This window comes from Myotis lucifugus, unplaced genomic scaffold (assembly GCF_000147115.1).
Source record: "Myotis lucifugus unplaced genomic scaffold, Myoluc2.0 scaffold_547, whole genome shotgun sequence".
NCBI lineage: Eukaryota > Metazoa > Chordata > Mammalia > Chiroptera > Vespertilionidae > Myotis > Myotis lucifugus.
In genome coordinates, this window is record NW_005871595.1 from 166,249 (window position 1) to 185,853 (window position 19,605).

At 54.7% G+C, this 19,605-nt stretch overlaps 1 protein-coding gene across 1 annotated transcript in view; it reads left to right on the top strand.

The window, feature by feature from the left end:
• The first annotated feature begins 2,743 nt into the window (after positions 1-2,743).
• The window catches only part of PTPN23 (protein tyrosine phosphatase, non-receptor type 23), a 19,350-nt gene continuing 2,488 nt past the window's right edge, over positions 2,744-19,605 (top strand). Inside the window, 22 exon segments of the mRNA XM_006104140.3 lie at positions 2,744-2,899; positions 7,452-7,526; positions 13,389-13,516; positions 13,688-13,764; positions 14,368-14,417; positions 14,555-14,686; positions 14,923-15,003; positions 15,081-15,212; positions 15,295-15,342; positions 15,679-15,735; positions 15,846-15,904; positions 16,079-16,158; positions 16,261-16,375; positions 16,470-16,535; positions 16,937-17,082; positions 17,347-17,658; positions 17,734-17,888; positions 17,979-18,130; positions 18,220-18,399; positions 18,486-19,037; positions 19,039-19,249; positions 19,251-19,473. Coding sequence (XP_006104202.1) covers positions 2,816-2,899; positions 7,452-7,526; positions 13,389-13,516; positions 13,688-13,764; positions 14,368-14,417; positions 14,555-14,686; positions 14,923-15,003; positions 15,081-15,212; positions 15,295-15,342; positions 15,679-15,735; positions 15,846-15,904; positions 16,079-16,158; positions 16,261-16,375; positions 16,470-16,535; positions 16,937-17,082; positions 17,347-17,658; positions 17,734-17,888; positions 17,979-18,130; positions 18,220-18,399; positions 18,486-19,037; positions 19,039-19,249; positions 19,251-19,473 — 3,115 coding nt within the window. The 5' untranslated portion in view covers positions 2,744-2,815.

Genomic DNA, 19,605 nt, shown 5'->3' on the forward strand with positions numbered 1-19,605 from the left:
AGTGGAGTCGGAAGCCTCTGGTCACTTTCTACTATTTGTCTTACATCTCCTGCCGCATCCATCCATCCCTTTTAGGGAAGGGGCTCTAGGTAGTCCTGAATCATGGACCACAAACTGACGATAGAAGCAGGAATTTTCTCTGGGCCTTCAGCTATATAGCAATCTCTAAGTTGCTTCTGCTTATTTCTACCTTAGAAATTTAAAAATGCCTACTTTAAAAATGCTTCAATTAAGCATTGTCCCCTGTTTTACACTGAGCTAATTTACCACACCTCGGCTCCCTACCTTACTTTTGTTTCTTGGCCTTATCTTACTTTTGCTTTTTAATCTTACTCTCTGCGCGCGCCTTGGAGCCTCCTTTCACCTGACCACTTTTTAAATTCCCCCGAACTCATCCCTGTTCGGGCGCCACTTGGGCCGCGCCAGCACAGCCAAGGGTGAGCCAGAGTGGGGGTGATGAAAGGATTAAGAAAAGACAGACAAGAGAACGAAAGCTGGGTCTCGGTGGGATGCTGCTCCCTGATGAGGAGACAACACCAGCGCCCACAAGCCGTGTCTTTATTTTATAGCAGATGCCACGAGGCAAAGTAGGGGCGTGATCACGTTGTTTACAGCATTCTCGTGGGTTTCAACCTCACTCAACTACATGCACCTGAACTCTATCACTCAGGCACGTGGGGCCAGGTGTTCGGACCATAGGCTCAAGCTCACAGCTATAGCCATTGGCTATGATTGTGCTGGGAGGGCCCTGCCCTCCAGCTGGGACTTGCACATGCCCATGAGAGGACCGTGCCCTCTCATCAGTCCAAGGCTTGAACCTGGCCAAACCCTGTAGCTGAGCCCCACGGGGGGCGGATGAAGAGGTGACTGATTTGGCTGAACGGGTGTTTGCTGCCCCCTTGTGTCGGGCCGACGCCTTCCCGTTCCTTCCAAGTCTGTTTCCCCAAACTCCCTAGGTGCCCTCGGAGGAAACACCTTTCCCTGACGCGCTTGGCGGCCGCCTCCCTGGCCCGTGCCCACCCCATCGCTCAGCACTCGCGGCCCCTCCCCACAGGGCCTCCTGGCCTTGGACGCCTCTCACACCAACTGCCCTTCGTGTCACCAGGACCGTTAGGGGCTGAATGGTGCCCCCCTCCCCCACCCCTCCCAAGTTCCTGTGTGGAAGACCTACGCCCCAGGACCTTAGAACGTGACTCTATTCGTAGATATTCTTTTAAAAAATCTTTACTGTTGAAAATATTACGTATGTCCCCTCCCCCACCCAGTGACCCCTTCTAGCCGGCCTGTCCCAGGCCTTCACCACCCTATTGTCTGTGACCCAAGGGAAATGAGCCAGAGGAAGGCCTGCTCTCACTCCTGTGTGGAATCTAATGAGCAAAATAAACTGATGAACAGAGTGGATCCAGAGACACGGAAGCACGGAACGGAGGTGCGGGGGGCGGGGGGATCAGCCAAAGACCTCGTGTGCATATAGGCATCGCCCATGTAGACAGACTCTGAAAGGGGAGACTCAGTGAGCGAGGCCCTGAGGGTGTCCCCACGAGAAGAGATTAGGCCACGGACGTGCCCGGGAGGGCAGCCATGTGGCCACACAGGCAGATACTCATCTACCAACAAGGAGTCGGGCCTCAAGACGCCAGCGTGGGGCCTCCTCGATCGCAGACGTGTGGCCTCCAGCGGGGAAGCCGGCCACGCCGCCCGACACCGGCTGTGGCAGCCCTGGCACGGGCACCAGGTCCTCGCAGGCCTGTGTCTGCAGTTCCACCCCAGGAGCCTGCGGCTGAGCGGGTCCCGCTCCGTAAAAGGGGAAGGACAGTTGCTACAAGCAGCTCAGGAGGCAGCACCCACGCGGCTCCTTCCATCGGAGACAGGCCAGAGCCCCCTTTTGCGCGGCCGTCTCCTCCCACCCCCTCTAGGTCCTCCCTGTCTTGCAAGGATCCACTAGACCAGTGGTTCTCAACCTTCCTAATGCCGCGACCCTTTAATGCAGTTCCTCATGTTGTGGTGACCCCCAACCATAAAATTATTTTCGTTGCTACTTCATAACTGATTTTGCTACTGTTATGAGTCATAATGTAACTATCTGATATGCAGGATGTATTTTCATTGTTACAAATTGAACATAATGAAAGCATAGTGATTAATCACAAAAACAATATGTAATTATGTATGTGTTTTCCGATGGTCTTAGGTGACCCCTGTGAAAGGGTCGTTGGACCCCCCCAAGGGGTCGCGACCCACAGGTTGAGAACCGCTGCCCTAGGGCTTCCTACTCCTCCCCGTCCCTTCCTTCCTGCTGCGCCAGCCCATACCGACCAGCAGCTGTTAATCCCGATCTCTCGCTGACCTCGTGCTGGGCTCTGTGTCCTGTGGCCAAACGGCTTCCCGGGTCCCACGTCCCACCCCCGCCTTTCCTTGCGCAGCGACGCTACGCTAGAGTCTCCCACCCGCTAGCCGGCTCTGGTCCCGCGGCGAGGCCTAGGTTCGGCAGGCGGGTCTGTTTGGCCCAGAAGAAACCGGCTTGCGCCTTACCTCGCAGCTAAGGGAGGAAGACTACCACTCCCAGAAGCCCTTTCGCCTCGGGCTGGAGATTCGCAAGCCTCCTGGCCCTCTTCTCGGAGGAGACTGAACTGCGCACGTGCGCAAGGCTCCGCGGGCATGGCGAGGACTACATCTCCCAGAAGGCCGCGCGGGTCATTTTCATCCCCGCGTGACGCCCGCCTTCCGGCGCGGAGGGGCGGGGCAGTGCGCGCGCTGAGCCAGCAGCTGGAGCGGCCGAGGGGAGCGGCCCGGCGGCCGGCGGGCTCTGTCCGTCATGGAGGCCGTGCCCCGCATGCCCATGATCTGGCTGGACCTGAAGGAGGCCGGCGACTTCCTCTTCCAGGCGGCTGTGAAGAAGGTGAGCGCTGCTCCTCTCCCGCTCCTTCCGCGTCTCCGCCGTCGGCCCGCGCGTGACGCCCCTGCGCGCCGTCCCCTCCCCAGGCCCCGCCGCTCCCTCCGCCGGCCCAGCCTCTTTCCCCCGCGCGCCCGGGGCCCTGCTCCCGCTCCTCACGCGCCCGGGGCTGGCACCGCGGCCTCGTCGACGCCGCTGTTTAACTTCGGTCCCGGGCCACCCACGGCGCCCGCGGGGCGCACACTTCCTCGGCGTGACGCTCGGACCCAGCCCGCCCCGCCCTCCTCACGCCAGAGCCGCCCCCGGGAGCAGGGGGAGGGGGCGCGCGGTCCCGGGACTGGCCGGCCGGACGCAAGGCGCTCGGACCGTTTAGTACGCGGGCCAGGTACGGGGACCCCCTCGGTCCGGAGCCGCTCAGTACGGGCCGCGTACCCCGGGCGGGTCTCCCCTTTCCAGCCGCCCCGGGGATGAGCAGCGGGAGCGGCCCGGAGGCCCTCGCACGTTTGGGTTGAGCCGGTCGAGGTCGGAGGTCGGAGGACGCGGGCGGGCCTGGCGCTGATGGAGGCGGCGGCCTGTGACCGAAGATCGGATGTGAAGTCGGGCCGGTGCGGGGACTGCGCCTCGGGAGCCCCGCGACGTCGGCCTGGGAAGGGCCCCTGGTCGCCTCGAGGGTCGGCAGGAGCGGAAGGACCAGCCGGGCACCCTCGTCATCAGCTGTTTCTGCAAAAGCCGAGGCCCGAGGAAAAGAGAGAAAAAGCAGGGACCCACGAGGCCCGGGGGACCCGCCTGAGGCCCGGGGACCCTCAGGAGGCCCAGGGGACCCGCACGAGGCCCGGTGCCCGCAGGAGGCCCGGTGGCCCAGGTGGTGCAGGGGCTTTCGAGCTGGCCTGGCTCGGGGGCCGTGGTTCGATTCCCCGTCAGGGCACAGGCGGCTCCATCCCCAGCGGGGGGCCTGCAGGGGGCAGCCTTCGTGGTTCTCTCATCGATGTTTCTCTCTCCCTCCCTCTCTGACTATATTTAAAAAAAATAAAAGAAAATGGGCTGGGAAGTAGTTTCCTCTCTGCGCCCCTGCGTTCCTGCAGACACTGGCAACTCGTGTTGCGTGTGGAGCCATCATTTAACCTCCGTGGGCCTTTGTCCTCACAAAACCAGGAAACTCGTCTAAGACGTTCCCACCTCCCCACCTGCTCTTCGCACACATACGAACCCCTAGCTCTTCATCCTCTTCTGGTGACGTTGTCTGTGCTGCTGGGGGGTAACCCCCCGCCCCCGCCCCCACCCCCGCTCCACTGGGAGTGACCGGAGGCATCTCCTGCCTTCGCAGCCTGGTGGGCACCCAGGGAAGGTGACCCTCCGACAGTTGGGAGGGACTGAGAGGTGCCGCCTCTCACTTCACTTAAACCCAATGGAGGGCATCTTGGTTCAGAGGCGCCTAGGACAGGGGTGGGCAACCCCTGGCACGCGTGCCAAACATGGCCCGCCAGTAACTTTTGCTGGCATGCGAAACCCTCTCTTATAATCTTCCATTTACAGTGTTTTTTTTAATACCGACTTTTTTTATTTTTCACACAAATTCAGTGTAGGTGCATCTTAGGTAAATAAATAATTTTACATAACAAGTTATCTTAAAGACTATAGACATGGCTGACTTTGAAATGCAGTTGATTGAATTTCAGGGTAGCTCAATTTGGAAGCAGAAATTTATTGACCTTAGAGTTGACTTGGAAAACATTGAAAAAAAGCGATTAGAGACAGGAGTACCAGAGAGAAGTGTCGAAAACGAACCATTGAGGACTTGGAATGCCATTCCTTTCTGTTTAAGAAACTTTGCAACAATGTTACTCTCCATGTTTTCATCCACATACGCTTGTGAATCTTTGTTCTCAGTGATGAATTTCGTTAAGTCTTGTAATAGGAGTAGCCTGGTGGATGAAAGTAGTAGCTCGTACATATCTCTGAAGGTCACGAAATATAAACCTGATGCAGCAGCAAAAGTCCCACTGATAATATCAGACGGAGTCATAAAGTTTTCTGTCGGACTGTCAGTGTACATGTATACATTAAATGTATTTTTCATCATCACATACTGTGTTTTTGTCGCTTGAATGAATTTTATTATTTCAAGGTTCTTCACATACGTACACCTTAAGAGATATCAAGTAGACGTACATGTTCTCAAAAAACTAGGGTTGGCACGCAGAAGAATTTGAGTCAGAGATTTTGCTGGTTTTGGCACGCACTCACAAAAAGGTTGCCCACCCCTGGCCTAGGAGATGCCTGGTCGGAATTTACCTCTGGTGCTCTCTGGGGGCTCACGTTGGCGACACGGTGCCCGCCGTGGGAGAAGCTGGGCCTCCGAGAGGAGTTCTCAGGAGCCATTTAGCCTGAGGTGTCAGCCGCTCAAGAGACAAGTTCCTGTCCCTCTGCTCTTTTATTTTTTAAATGTTTTTATTGATTTCGGAGAGGAAGGGAGAGAGAGAGACAGGGACATCAATGATGAGAGAGAGTCATGGATCGGCTGCCTCCTGCACGCACCCCACTGGGGATCGAGCCCGCAACCTGGGCATGTGTCCCCGACCGTAATCCACCCTGGAACCCTTCGGTCTGCACGCCGACGCTCTGTCCACTGAGCCACACCGGCAGAGCTGCTCTTTTTCTTTGTTTCCTTTTCTTTGGACGTGGGAAAGGTGCCACCATTTATTTGACAAGGTTCTGACACGTGTTTGCGTGAACCCCCTGAGCCATCGGTGGGTGGGCTGCGCTTGAGCATGGCCACCTCCTCCAGGGCACCCTGGGACTGTCCTGACGAGGCGACGCCCCTGCAGCCTGGGAGCTCTCCCTGACCTGGACTCCTCTCCCCAGCCCTGGAGCCCCCACTCTGCCTGTTCTTCCCTTGCTCTGAGCTGCAGGAATATGCACTTGGAGCTGAGGGGTAGAGTCCAGTTTAGGACAGTAGGGTAAAAATGGGTTGTGTTCAGGTCAGCCTGTGGAGCACTGTGCTGAGCCCTGATGATACAGAAGGGTAAGAGGTGACACTTTTTCCTGGCATTCGTAATCTAGAAGAGGACATTTACAAGTTAGACGGTGACACCAGTGGAAGAGGAGAAATATGTGCACTGCATGGAAAGACCAGGCCCAGAAAGTTCCCTCACCCTGAACAGCGTGACTTGATGCTTAGAGCTTCGGCCTGTTCGCGGGAGGGTCTCGGGTTCGATTCCCGAACAAGGGCATGTTTCGATCCCTGGTCCCTGTTGGGGTGCATACAGGAGACAGTCAATGTGTCTCTCTCACATTGATGTTTCTCTCTCTCTTTCTCTCTCCCCCTCCCCCCCTCTCCTCCCCCTAAAAAATCAATGGAAAGCCCTGTTGGCATGGCTCAGTGGTTGAGCGTCGACCTCTGAATCAGAAGGTTGCAGTTCCATTCCTGGTCAGGGCACATGCCTGATTGCAGGCTTGATCCCCAATGTGGGGGGTGCAGGAGACAGCCGGTCCATGATTCTCTCTCATCATTGATATTTCTATCTCTCCCTCTTCCTTCCTCTCTGAAATCAATAAAAAAATATTTTTTAAAAAGAAAACATCTTAAAAAATCTAGCCTGCTATATTTGGTCCAACATTTAATTAACTCGCCCCTAATGCGGTGACAGGGCAGTCCCCACCCCCATTGGTTCTGGCCGTGCCTCCAGGCGGTGAGTGTGGTCACTGTCCAGGCGGTCAGTTCTGAGGTGGTGGCTGGGCAGGCAGTGGTGTGAGCAGTGACCTTCCCTTTGCCCCTCTTCTGCTCATCCCTGTCACCCAGCCGTGGGCCTGCCCTCCCCGCCGGGGACACTGCAGACCACTTGTCTGTGGTGCCTTCCCAGCCAGGAGGGTGGGCTGCTGAAGAGGCTTTGCACTCCCACTCTTGCTTGGCACCTCTGTCGACACTTACTGTTGGGTTAGGACAGTGGTCGGCAAACCGCGGCTCCTGAGCCACATGCGGCTCTGTGGCCCCTTGAGTGTGGCTCTTCCACAAAATACCGACTTCTGCGCACGGGCCACGAAGTTTCAATCGCACTGTACGTGTGCGCCCACACGTATTTTGTGGAAGAGCCACACTCAAGGGGCCAAAGAGCCGCATGTGGCTCACGAGCCGCGGTTTGCCGACCACTGGGCCAGGGTATGGTGTGACCCAGAGCACAACAGGTCCGACCCTAAAGGAGGCTTGACTGTGTGGCCTGTTCGGGGTGCTCTTAGGATCCCATTCCGCCCCTGAGTTCCCCGGCCTCCTGAGCTGGCAGAGTCCTGGGCATCGTGGAGAGGCTGCCTCGCGGTGGAGACCAGCCTGGGATTCACGCGGGGCCGTCCAGGCTGAGGCTCCATTCTGCTCAGAGGAGGAGGCTCTGGCCGGCCTCGTGGTGCTGCCCCGTGACTGAGCTCCTGGTGGCCCAGGAGGAGCTGGTGGTGGTGGTGTGGGTGGCTCCTGAGCCCTGACTGGTGATTGTGAGGTTTGGGGGGGCGGGGAGGAGCGGGAGCCGGGGAGTCTCTCTCCCTGGATGACATTCCCCTCCTCTCTCTGCAGTTTGTCCTGAAGAATTATGGAGAGAACCCCGACGCCTACAGTGAGGAGCTGAAGAAGCTGGAGCTGCTCCGACAGGTAGGAGGCAGCGTGTGAGGTGTGGCCAGGACTGGTTTGAGGGACGTGAAGACACCGCCTGCAGCTGTGTTCTCGTTTTAGTTTCAGTTTTGCTGTTGTGTGTTCTTATTTAAATGTAGCACTTTTCTGCGTAAAAGCAAAACTAATGATAGGAAAATTTGAAGATACTAAACAGCAAAAAGAAAACCCATCCTAAAAGTCATTTCGTAATTTTTATATATTTTTTTTAAATTTTTTATTTCTATATACTATCTATCTATCTATCTATCTATAAATCTATTTATATATATATATATATAAGAGGCTAATATGCTAAATGTCTGTCCGGCCGCTATAATGCACACCTAACACCAGGGGGCGGACGCTCAGTGCAGGAGCTGCCATGACACACACTGGCCATTTACAGAGAAATGGCAACACGGACCTGGTGCCCACAAAGCAACACTCGGCTTCCCTCAAGTGGGACACAGGCCCACCACCACCCGGAGCAACACCCCACCATATCGCAGCCAAAGCTGCCAAGACCCCATGGTGCAAAATGTGGCCCACAGCCCAGCCCAGCCTGGAAACGGTCGCTGTGGGCTCTGGGTAATGACGTCACATAGCAACACCCGGCTTCCTCTCCCTAACAACTAGCCTCCTTGGAGTTTCTTCAGCCCAGGAACACCACTTGCTTTATAGCCAGGTGCAAACACTTTACACTTTATCCACATGTCTGTGAAGCGTTTTTCCGTGCCCCATCTCACTTGATCCTCACAGAAGTCCTGGAGTAGGTGGATAGGAGACACAGTAGAATCCTATTTTCTTTTCATTAGCTGAAAATGGAGATTTATAAAGCTTAGAAACTTGACCCGACTGAAAAGAAGAAATGGTGGACCTTGAAAATGACTTCAGGTCTCACTGCACAGAATATAGTCAGACACTGCTGCAGTTAAATATTTTACATTTTGTTCTTCCTGCGTGATCTACAATAATAATCTGCTTTGTGTTGATATTTACTGCTATGTTGCTGACAATTACCTGAAAGAGAAGTTGGGGTGCTTCACTGGGCTGGAAAAAGTTTAGCTACATCAGAAAGCAGGTCTAATTAAGCAAGTTTATTCTATAACTATAAAAGGCTAAGTTGACTCGCACACGCGCGATACATATAAAGCTCTCGCTAGCGCTAATCGCATGCATGTTTTTCAGTCTGTTATTGTCGATCGTGAATTTGGTTGACACTTATAGAGAAAGGGAGAATAGCAATATTAAAATAGTTCTTCTGCCCTAGCTGGTTTGGCTCAGTGGATAGAGTGTCAGCCTGCAGACTGAAGGGTCCTGGGTTCAATTCCGGTCAAGGACACATGCCTGGATTGCGGGCTTGGTCCCCAGTGGGGGTCCTGCAGGAGGCAACCAATCAATGATTCTCATCATTGATGTTTCTATCTCTCCCTTCCTCTCTGAAATCAATAAAAATATATTTAAAAAATAAATATTTCTTCTAATTCAGTGGTTCTCAACCCTCCTAATGCCGCGACCCTTTAATACAGTTCCTCATGTTGTGGTGACCCCCAACCATAAAATTATTTTTGTTGCTACTTCATAACTATAATTTTGCTACTGTTATGAATCATAATGTAAATATTTGATATGCAGGATGTATTTTCATTGTTACAAATTGAACATAATGAAAGCATAGTGATTAATCACAAAAACCATATGTAATGATATATGTGTTTTCTGATGGTCTTAGGTGACCCCTGTGAAAGGGTCGTTCAACTCCCAAAGGGCTCGCGACCCACAGGTTGAGAACCACTGTTCTAATTCATTTCAATGTGCACGAATTCGTGCACCAGGCCACTAGTACTATATAAAACCCCGGGAGAATCATATACCACCTATACGCCTGCTTTTTTCACTTCACAACATATTGTGGATATGTTTCTGTATCGGTGAACATACAACAGGAGTATTTCAATGGCCTGTGATCATTTTTAAAAAAATATATTTTATTTGTTTTTTACAGAGAGGAAGGGAGAGGGATAGAGAGTTAGAAACATCGATGAGAGAGAAACATTGATCAGCTGCCTCCTGCACACTCCCTACTGGGGATGTGCCTGCAACCAAGGTACATGCCCTTGACCAGAATCGAACCCGGGACCCTTCAGTCTGCAGGCCGACGCTCTATCCACTGAGCCAAACTGGTCAGGGCTGACCTGTGATCATTACATTGAAGTATATTTTCATCAGCCCCTCTTGGAGAGCACGAGGTAATTTTCGGTTTTTGCCATTTGATGCTCCCCGTCTGGGTAGGGTCGTTCCTGTAGGAATTGGTGGGAGAAAAGGATGTACTTGTCTCCCTAGCAGCTGTGTGCCTGTTCCTGTTCCTTTTCAGTGCTGGCGGTCTGACAGGTGAAAGGGTATTTACTTTGAATTTATTTGGTTAATAGTCAGGTTTCACAGTTGTTATGTATTTGTTATATATCCTCTTTAAGGACTTGGCTGCTGTTGCTCTTTGTCCATTTTTTATGCGAGTGTTATACTTTATTTCTTACTAATTTATAAGACCCATTCATGTATTAATGATATTGCTTCTTGGTGTTATGTGCTACAAATATTTTTCTCAGTTCATTGTTTTTATTGGGTTTTTAATGCCCACCTTTCAAAGAAATAGAGTTGCCTATATATTTTTGAATTAGTGTTTTGCATTTCTTTGGATAAGTACCCAGAAGTGAAATTGCTTGGTTATATGGTAATGGTAGGTCTATTTTTAAGTTTTTGAGGAACCTCCAAACGGTTTTCCATAGTGACTGCGCCAATTTACAATCCCACCAGCAGTGCACGAGGGTTCCCTTTTCCTCGCCAACACTTGTTTTTTGTTTTTTCATCTTTTCATATGTCTCTAGGACATCTGTATGTCTTCTTTGGAGAAATGTCTATTCAGATCTTCTATTTTTTAATCAGATTGTGTTTTTTTCCTGGTGTTAAGTTGTATGAGTTCTTTATACTGTATTTTGATATTCACCCTTTATCTGATGTATCATTGGCGAATATGTCTTTTCATTTTGTTGATGGTTCCTTCACCCTAAAAGCTCTTTAGTTTGACATAGTCCCATTTGTTTTTCTTTTGTTTCCTTTGCCTGAGGAGACGTATCCAAAAAATTGCGGAGAATGATATCAAAGAGTTTATTGCCTATGTTTTCTTCTAGGAGTTTTATAGCTTCAGGTCTTACATTTAAATCTTTAATTCACTTGAGTTTATTTTTGCATATGGTTTTGGAAAGTGGTCTAGTTTCATTTTTTGCATGTATCTGTTGAGTTTTCCCAACACCACTTATTGTCTTACCCCATCGTGTATTCTTGTCTCTCTCTTTTTTTTTAAAATATATTTTATTGATTTTTTTACAGAGAGGAAGGGAGAGGGATAGAGAGTTAGAAACATTGATGAGAGAGAAACAGCAATTCAGCTGCCTCCTGCACACTCCCCACTGGGCTGTGCCCGCAACCCCGGGCATGTGCCCTTGACCGGAATCGAACCTGGGACCCTTCAGCCCACAGCCGATGCTCTATCCACTGAGCCACACCAGCCAGAGCGAGGCGTCTGTTTTTATGTCAGTACCAACCTGTTTTGATAACTAACCTTGTAGCAGTGTAGTTTGAGGTCAGGTAGCGTGCTGTCTCCAACTTTGTTCTTTCTCAAGGTTGCTCTGTTTTTTGTGTGTGTGTGTGTTGTTTTTTTTAAAATATATATTTTATTGATTTTTTTACAGAGAAGAAGGGAGAGGGAATAGAGAGTTAGAAACATCAATGAGAGAGAAACATCGATCAGCTGCCTCCTGCACACCCCCTACTGGGGATGTGCCCGCAACCAAGGTACATGCCCTTGACCAGAATCGAACCCGGGACCTTTCAGTCCCCAGGCCAACGCTCTATCCACTGAGCCAAACCAGTCAGGGCTCAAGGTTGCTCTGGTTATATTGAGGGTCTTTTGTGGTTCCATATAAATTTTGAGATTATTCTAGTTCTGTGAAAAATGTCATTAGTGTTTTGATAGGGATTGCACTGAACTATAGATCGCTTTGGGCAGTATGGTCCTTTTAACTATGTTAAGTCTTCCTTTTACAATAATTTATAGTCTTCCATTTGTGTCTTCTTTAGTTTTTCTCTTTAGTGTCTTACCGTTTTCTGAATACAGGTCTTTAAGTTTATTGCTAGGTATTTTATTCTTTTTGATGCAGTTGTACATGGGATTGTTGTCTTAATTTTTCTTTCTCATAGTTTGTTGTTGGTGTATAAAATGCAACTGATTTCTGAATCTGTTTTGTACCCTATACTTGACTGAGTTCATTTATTCTAATAGCTCTTTTGTGTGGAATCTTTAGGGTTCTCTGTAGTATCATGTCATCTGCAAATGTCAGTTTTACCTTTTTCTTTTTCGATTTGGATGCCTTTTCTTTCTTTCTCGTGTTTGATGGTTATGACAGACTTCAGTCCTGTGTGGAGTCCTGGAGGGGTTCTAGCCAGTGGGCTGCTTCCCACTGGGCCCTCAGTTCTGGGACCTGGGGGGGTCCGGTCCTGGCACACGGGTGGGTCCCACCCCGTGTGCACCTGCGTCTCAGAGGGTTTACGTCTGCTCTGCTGTTTGAGCAGAGGGGTCATTTGCTTTGTTTGTTTGTGTGTTTTTTCTTCTGAAAATAGCAGTCTCTTTATTGCTTATTATAAACATTGAAAATGTCCACTATAAATACATAAAGGATTAAATATATCTTTATGTATATCTGTATGTATAGAATAAGATAAAATAAACCCTATTGCTCAGGGATAGTCACTTAACATTTTCATATATAACCGTATAGATTTTTATTGTTGTCTATATAATGTAGTTGGATATCAGTGTCTACATGCTGTTACATAAATGAAATCGTACCCCTCATCTATTACATACTTTCGCCCCAATGATACGTCTGATCTGGAAATCACTTGGGTTGTGGGTGAATTTCCCGCCAAAATATAAGATGGCGCGTTAAAATGCCTATATCTTTTGAAGTATGGGTTCGATTGAAATGAAATATTTGGTAATACGCAGTTACAATCGGCCCGAGTTTACACGTTTCCCGCACTCCACCGCAAATCTATATGAACCGAGTTTAAGACGGCTCCCGCGGAGTACGCGCAATTCACGCGAGCCGACTTAACTCGTTTCCCGCAACCCAAGTGTTAACGTATCTTCAGTGTTTCTGTGTGAGGAGATGCTCTTGTGTGGGTGGCCTTGACATAACTGACTTAAATCATCCCCCCCCCATCTACCCAGACAGCTGCTTTATATTTTCCTGTTACAGTTTACATTCAGTATTTTATATTAGCTTCAGGTATACAGCATAATGGTTTGATAATCATACAAAGCGTTCTAATACCCGTCTGACACTATCCACAGTTATTACAATATTATTGACTATATTCCTTGCGCTGTACTTTATCCCCCCCGGCGGCCATCAGCCTTGCTCTGTGTCTGTACGTCTGTTCCGTTTTATTAAACAGCCTCTTTAACGGGCATGTTGGTGGTGCTCACTGTTTGCCCTGTTAACAGCGCTGTGCCGGCTGTCCCTCCTGCTCACTGAGGCAGCCGCTCTCCGGATTTCTCTGTATGTTTTTGGATACAGAACTCTGGGTCACAGTTTGAGTATATTCAGAATTTGGATGCATGTTGTCAACTGCCTTCCCGACGGTGGGCTGATTCTGCCCACCGCTCTGGCCGCGGGACGGTGTGTTGGACGACATGGACGCAGCAGTGGGCTTTCCTGGCCCCTGGGTGGGCAGTGTCCAGCTCTGAGGCATTTCCTCAGCCCCAGTGATGGCAGGCCTGCTTCTCCCATCCGCCCCCAGAACGCCGTCCGGGTCCCTCGGGACTTTGAGGGCTGCAGCGTCCTCCGCAAGTACCTCGGCCAACTCCACTACCTGCAGAGCCGGGTCCCCATGGGTTCAGGCCAGGAGGCTGCTGTTCCTGTCACCTGGTGAGAGCTGACTGGGGCGTCTGGGTGCTGGGGATGCCCCTTCCTCCCTTTTCCTGTTGCAGAGGGTGGGGAGCAGCTGGATATGGTGTCTCCCAGGGCCTCCCTCCAACCCTGCACGGGGGTGGCTGGGCCCTCACCTGCCCTCGGGATGACCAGGTGCCATGTCTGCAGGACCGAGATCTTCTCGGGCAAGTCTGTGGCGCACGAGGACATCCAGTACGAGCAGGCCTGCATCCTCTACAACCTGGGTGAGCTGCCTGCCGCCCCGCAGCAGACGATGGGGCCGTGGGCTGGTGCAGGGAAGACCCCTGTATTCGGACCCCTCCCCTGCCTCCCACATCTCTGCCAGCGCCTCCTTTCTGGGCCTCGGGGAGCCACCTGTTGGGGAGAGGCTCTATGGGGCTGCTGCCACGGTGTGGCCGCTGTGGGCTCCGCTGGGACGATGGCCGCCATGGCTCTGACTGGACAGCTCCCAACCCCCCTTTTGAGTTTGGGCTGCTCCAGGCAGAAGGAAAACAAGGTTGGGCTCAGCCGGCTCTGCTATCAACCTGATGACTCGGCCCCAGCTGGGCTCCAGGGAGAAGCTTCCAGACCGGACTTCTAGGCCAGAGTCTGCCCAGGAACTCTCCTCCGTCCACCTGCACCCCTGCTTGGTGCGGAGCAGGAGCCTGGGGGTCTTGGCAGACGTCGATGAGTTTCCCCATTTGCTCAGCTTTGATATCCATGGACCAGCTGCCCCAGTGCAGACCCGTTTTCCTGATCATGGGTCACAACACTGCGCCCTTTGCCTTACTGTTAACACAGGTGTGGGGAGCACCCCCAGACTGACCCCGTGCCCTCTGCCTCCCCAGGTGCACTGCACTCCATGCTGGGAGCCATGGACAAGCGGGTGTCTGAAGAGGTGAGCAGGGCAGGGCAGTGGACGGGACATGGGATGTGACCAGGGAGGGCTGCTGCGCGCTCTCAGATCTCGAGTTGGGCTGAATCCTGCCCCAGGTCTGGTGCTGCCCTTGGCCACCCTCCTTCTCTCCCTCCCAGGGCATGAAGGTCTCCTGTACGCACTTCCAGTGTGCAGCAGGCGCCTTTGCCTACCTGCGGGAGCACTTCCCTCACGCCTACAGCGTCGACATGAGCCGCCAGATCCTCACTCTCAATGTCAACCTCATGCTGGTAAAGGAGGTGCCCTGGTGGGAACTGAGTTGAATCCAGGGAGGGGACTTCGAGCTGGACCCTAGACAGGCCCAGCAGAGGGCAGTGCAGGGCCTGGGCTCTGGTCTGACAGCGCCAGGTGGGTCAGGAGCAGGGCTGGGGACTGGAGGGAGGGTGTGGAGGTGTCCCTGGGGTCTGCCTGCTAGCAGGGCAAGGCCTCGGGTGGACCAGGGAGTGGACCTGACTGGTTGCCCCAGGGCCAGGCTCAGGAGTGCCTTCTGGAGAAGTCGATGTTGGACAACAGGAAGAGCTTCCTGGTGGCCCGCATCAGCGCCCAGGTAGGGAAGGGGGAGATGTGCTCAGGGCTGGCCTTCGGTGTTCTGCCGACGCCCCACTGACCCCATCGGGCCCCCAGGTGGTGGATTACTACAAGGAGGCCTGCCGGGCCTTGGAGAACCCTGACACCGCCTCACTGCTGGGCCGGATCCAGAAGGACTGGAAGAAGCTGGTGCAGATGAAGATCTACTACTTTGCGGCTGTGGCTCATGTGAGGCACCGTGCCTCTGACTCTGGGCTGGGCTGAGCTGCCACAGCCTGGGAACTAAGTAGCGATGTCTCTTTCCTCCCAGCTGCACATGGGGAAGCAGGCTGAGGAGCAGCAGAAGTTCGGGGAGCAGGTGAGTGAGTTGTGAGGACAGCACTCAGGACTGGTTCCAGCCTTGTTAGTGAGATGCCGGTGGATCCCTTCCCTACAGAATAGGGGAGGTGGTCTTCTCTTGGCCTCCCATCTCCTCATCCCTGAACAAGCCCCTGCTGCAGTCTGGGGTGTCCTGTCTGTGCAGCCCTTATCCCTGGGAGCTGAGGAGGCATAGCAGACTCCCTGCAGAGGGGCTGGCTGGTACCCAGCTATCTGGCCTTTAGTGGTCATGTGACGGCCAGGCAGGGCTCATTGGGGGGCAGAAGGAGGAGACTCCAAGCAGGGAAGGACCAGGCTCTCCCCACTGTCCCCACAGGTCGCGTACTTCCAGAGTGCCCTGGACAAGCTCAGTGAAGCCATCAAGTTGGCCAAGGTAAAGACAAGAAAGGGCCTGCTGCCCGAGAGCCTGAGGACAGGGAGCAGCCTGCGGGCGGGGGTGCTGGCACTGGCCTTGTTGATGCTGAGCCCTTCCCTACCCTGCAGGGCCAGCCTGACACTGTGCAAGACGCACTTCGCTTTGCTATGGACGTCATTGGAGGAAAGTGAGTCTGTGGGGCCGGGGGTGGCCCTGGTCCTTCTCATGAGGAAGGGTCTTGGCCCTCTGCCTGCACCCTTGAGAGGGAGCCACCAGCGCCAGAGAGCAGTGGCCCCATAGAGGCCAGCTCCTGGGCCCCTGCTGCTCATCCAAGACCGCCCCCCCTTCCCTGGACCCCCAGGTACAATTCTGCCAAGAAGGACAATGACTTCATCTACCACGAGGCTGTCCCGGCCCTGGACACCCTTCAGCCTGTGAAAGGTCTGCCGCTGGGGGGAGGCTGGGGGTCAGGGAGGAGGGACAGGGGCATAGAGCAGAAGTGAGGGCTGCAAGGGCCTGGGCTCCACAACTTCTCTCTCCCAGGTGCCCCCTTGGTGAAGCCCTTGCCAGTGAACCCCACAGACCCAGCTGTCACAGGCCCTGACATCTTCGCCAAGCTGGTCCCCATGGCTGCCCATGAAGCCTCGTCCCTGTACAGGTGGGTGGGAGGGCGGGCCCTGCCCTCGGCACGGGTGGGAGTGGGGTGTCTCGAGAGACAGAGGCTTCCAGCAACTGCTCTGTCGCTTCTGCAGTGAGGAGAAGGCCAAGCTGCTTCGAGAGATAATGGCCAAGATTGAGGACAAGAATGAGGTGCTGGAGTAAGTGTGGGGCTGGGGCTAGGGCGTGGGGTTACACACCAGGCCTCGGCGGGTCCCTGGTGCTGCCGCAGGAGGGAAGGTAGTAGCGGGTGGTCCCTGGTGCTGCCCTCAGGAGGGAAGGTGGTAGCGGGTGTTCCCCGCTCTGTCCTCCCCACCCAGGTCTTGTTAGTGAGAGCCCGAGTCGTGGGAGGGGTGTCCATTCTGCCCGTGTTGTCCGCAGTGCGGTGGGCATGCCCTGGGGCCAGGCCAGCCTCAGGGTGGAGGTCAGGGTGCTGGTCTGCTCTCTGCTGGGGCCTCAGACTTGTCTGCAGCTGCGGGGGAGACTCACCCTAGTGCACTCTCTGTACATGTGAGGACTTGGGTCAGCACCCATCAGCCGCCTGGTCCTGGTGTCCCCACAGCCAGTTCATGGATTCAATGCAGCTGGATCCCGAGACAGTGGACAACCTGGACACGTACAACCACATCCCGCCCCAGCTCATGGAGAAGTGTGCAGCTCTCAGCGTCCGGCCCGACACTGTCCGGAACCTCGTCCAGTCCATGCAAGGTGGGAGGGGGTAGGCAGGTGAGGGTGGGGATGTCATCTCCTGTGGCCTTTCCTGTCCCCTGTTCCCCCAGGATGGAGGGTGCACCTCTCCCAGCACCTGGCACAAATACCGTCCCCCACGCCACACCCTGGGTGTGCTTGCTCGGCAAGCATTGGGCTGCCCACAAGCCTTGACTGAGGGTAGTGCTGTCCCTGGGGCACAGGCCAGGGTGGGTGCCTGGTCTGCCTGCCTCAGGCTGTCCCCCTCCCCGTACACACCCTCAGTGCTGTCAGGTGTGTTCACGGACGTGGAGGCCTCACTGAAGGACATCAGGGACCTGCTGGAGGAGGATGAGCTGCTAGACCAGAAGTTGCAGGAGGCAGTGGGCCAGGCAGGGGCCAGTGTGGCCGGTTCCAAGGCGGAGCTGGCAGAGGTGAGGCGAGAATGGGCCAAGTATATGGAGGTCCACGAAAAGGCCTCCTTCACCAACAGTGAGCTGCACCGCGCCATGAACTTGCACGTTGGCAACCTCCGCCTGCTCAGTGGGCCTCTGGACCAGGTCCGGGCTGCCCTGCCCACACCAGCCCTCACCCCAGGTGAGCACCCCCCTCCTGGGCCGTGGCTGAGATGGCTGGGGCGTTTCTGGCCTCACTGACCCCTGCTGCCCACAGAGGACCAGGCCGTGCTGCAGAACCTGAAGCGCATCCTGGCCAAGGTGCAGGAGATGCGGGACCAGCGCGTGTCTCTGGAGCAGCAGCTGCGGGAGCTCATCCAGAAGGACGACATCACCGCCTCGCTGGTCACCACGGACCGCTCCGAGATGAAGGTGCGGGAGCAGGTGGCGGGGCCCTGGCTGTGGGCTCCACCCTGAGGTGGCAAAGCCTTGAGTGTCTGTCCTCACCCCTAACTCCCTCAGAAGCTGTTCGAGGAGCAGCTGAAGAAGTACGACCAGCTGAGGGTGTACCTGGAGCAGAACCTGGCCGCCCAGGACAACGTCCTCCGCGCGCTGACCGAGGCCAACGTGCAGTATGCGGCCGTGCGCCGGGCGCTCAGCGAGCTGGACCAGAAGTCAGTGCCTGGCCTTGCGCTCCTGCCCAGAGCCCCTCCCTGAGCTTGGCTCCCGCCGCTCACCTCCCTCCGGCCCCTCTGCCCTCCAGGTGGAACTCCACGCTGCAGACCCTGGTGGCCTCCTACGAAGCCTATGAGGACCTGATGAAGAAGTCCCAGGAGGGCAAGGACTTCTATGCGGACCTCGAGAGCAAGGTGGCCGCTCTGCTGGAGCGGGCCCAGTCCACCTGCCAGGCCCGCGAGGCTGCCCGCCAGCAGCTCCTGGACAGGTAGGTGTGGCCCCGGGACCGCAGGGCGCTGCAGCCCAGACCGTCTGGCTGATTGGGCTGGTTCCCCTTCTTCCCTCGTCCCGCAGGGAGCTGAAGAAGAAGCCACCCCCACGGCCCACAGCCCCCAAGCCACTGCTGCCCCGCAGGGAGGAGGGTGAGGCCGGGGAGATGGGAGACCCGCCCGAGGAGCTGCGCAGCCTGCCCGACGCCTTCCTGGGAGCTGCCGCCACACTCCGCTTGGCTCCGGTCCCCTTCCCTGGCTCTGCGGGCCCGGGACCCCACTATCTCTCAGGCCCCTTGCCCCCAGGCAGTTACTCAGGACCCACCCAGGTGATGCAGCCCAGGGGCCCCCAGGCTCCGGGGCCCCCTGTGATGGCCATGGCGCCTGGACCCCCCATCTACGCGGCGCCTGTCTACACACCAGAGCTGGGCCTCGTGCCCCGCTCCTCCCCTCAGCACGGCGTGGTGGGCACGCCCTATGGGGCCATAGGCCCACACCCCCCAGCCGCAGGCCTGCCCTCCGCCCCCCCGCCCCAGTTCTCGGGCCCTGAGTTGGCAATGGGGGTCCGGCCAGCCACCACCACGGTAGATAGTGTCCAGGCGCCCATCTCCAGCCACACAGCACCCCGGCCAAGCCCATCCTGCTCCTCCCAAGCCCTGCTTCCCAGTACCCCCACCCCAGCCACTGTCCATGCCCTACACCTATCATCTGGGAACTAAGCAGCCCCTCACAGCAACACCAGCCTAACACCACTATCCTCATAGGATCTCTACGAGGTTTCCAGCCACAAGGAAAGGGGCTCAGCCCCAGCGTCATCCCCCATGGGCAGAAATTGGGACCCAGCCCCCATAGAACACCTCCAAGAATTTCCTCCAGCAGTCCCTTACACCTCCAAAAACCCAAACATCTGCCGAACCATGTTCCAGGGAGACTGAGTCACATGACACGATTTACTTGGCACCACAAGCCATGTTTGGGAGAGACAGCCATGCCTCTATGTTACGGCCATGACCAGGGCCCGCTTCTTACTGCATGCCCAGGCATGGGAGACTAACTTTTCTTGAGGCCTGGGCCTCTCTCACGGGCTCTCTTTATCCCCAAGTCAAAAAAACGACCAACGATTTCAAGGGCCCCCTTTTTTCTCAGTTACTCCAAAGAACGGTCCCATGCTCTCTCTCTCTGCTCCTTTCTTGAACGAAAATTCG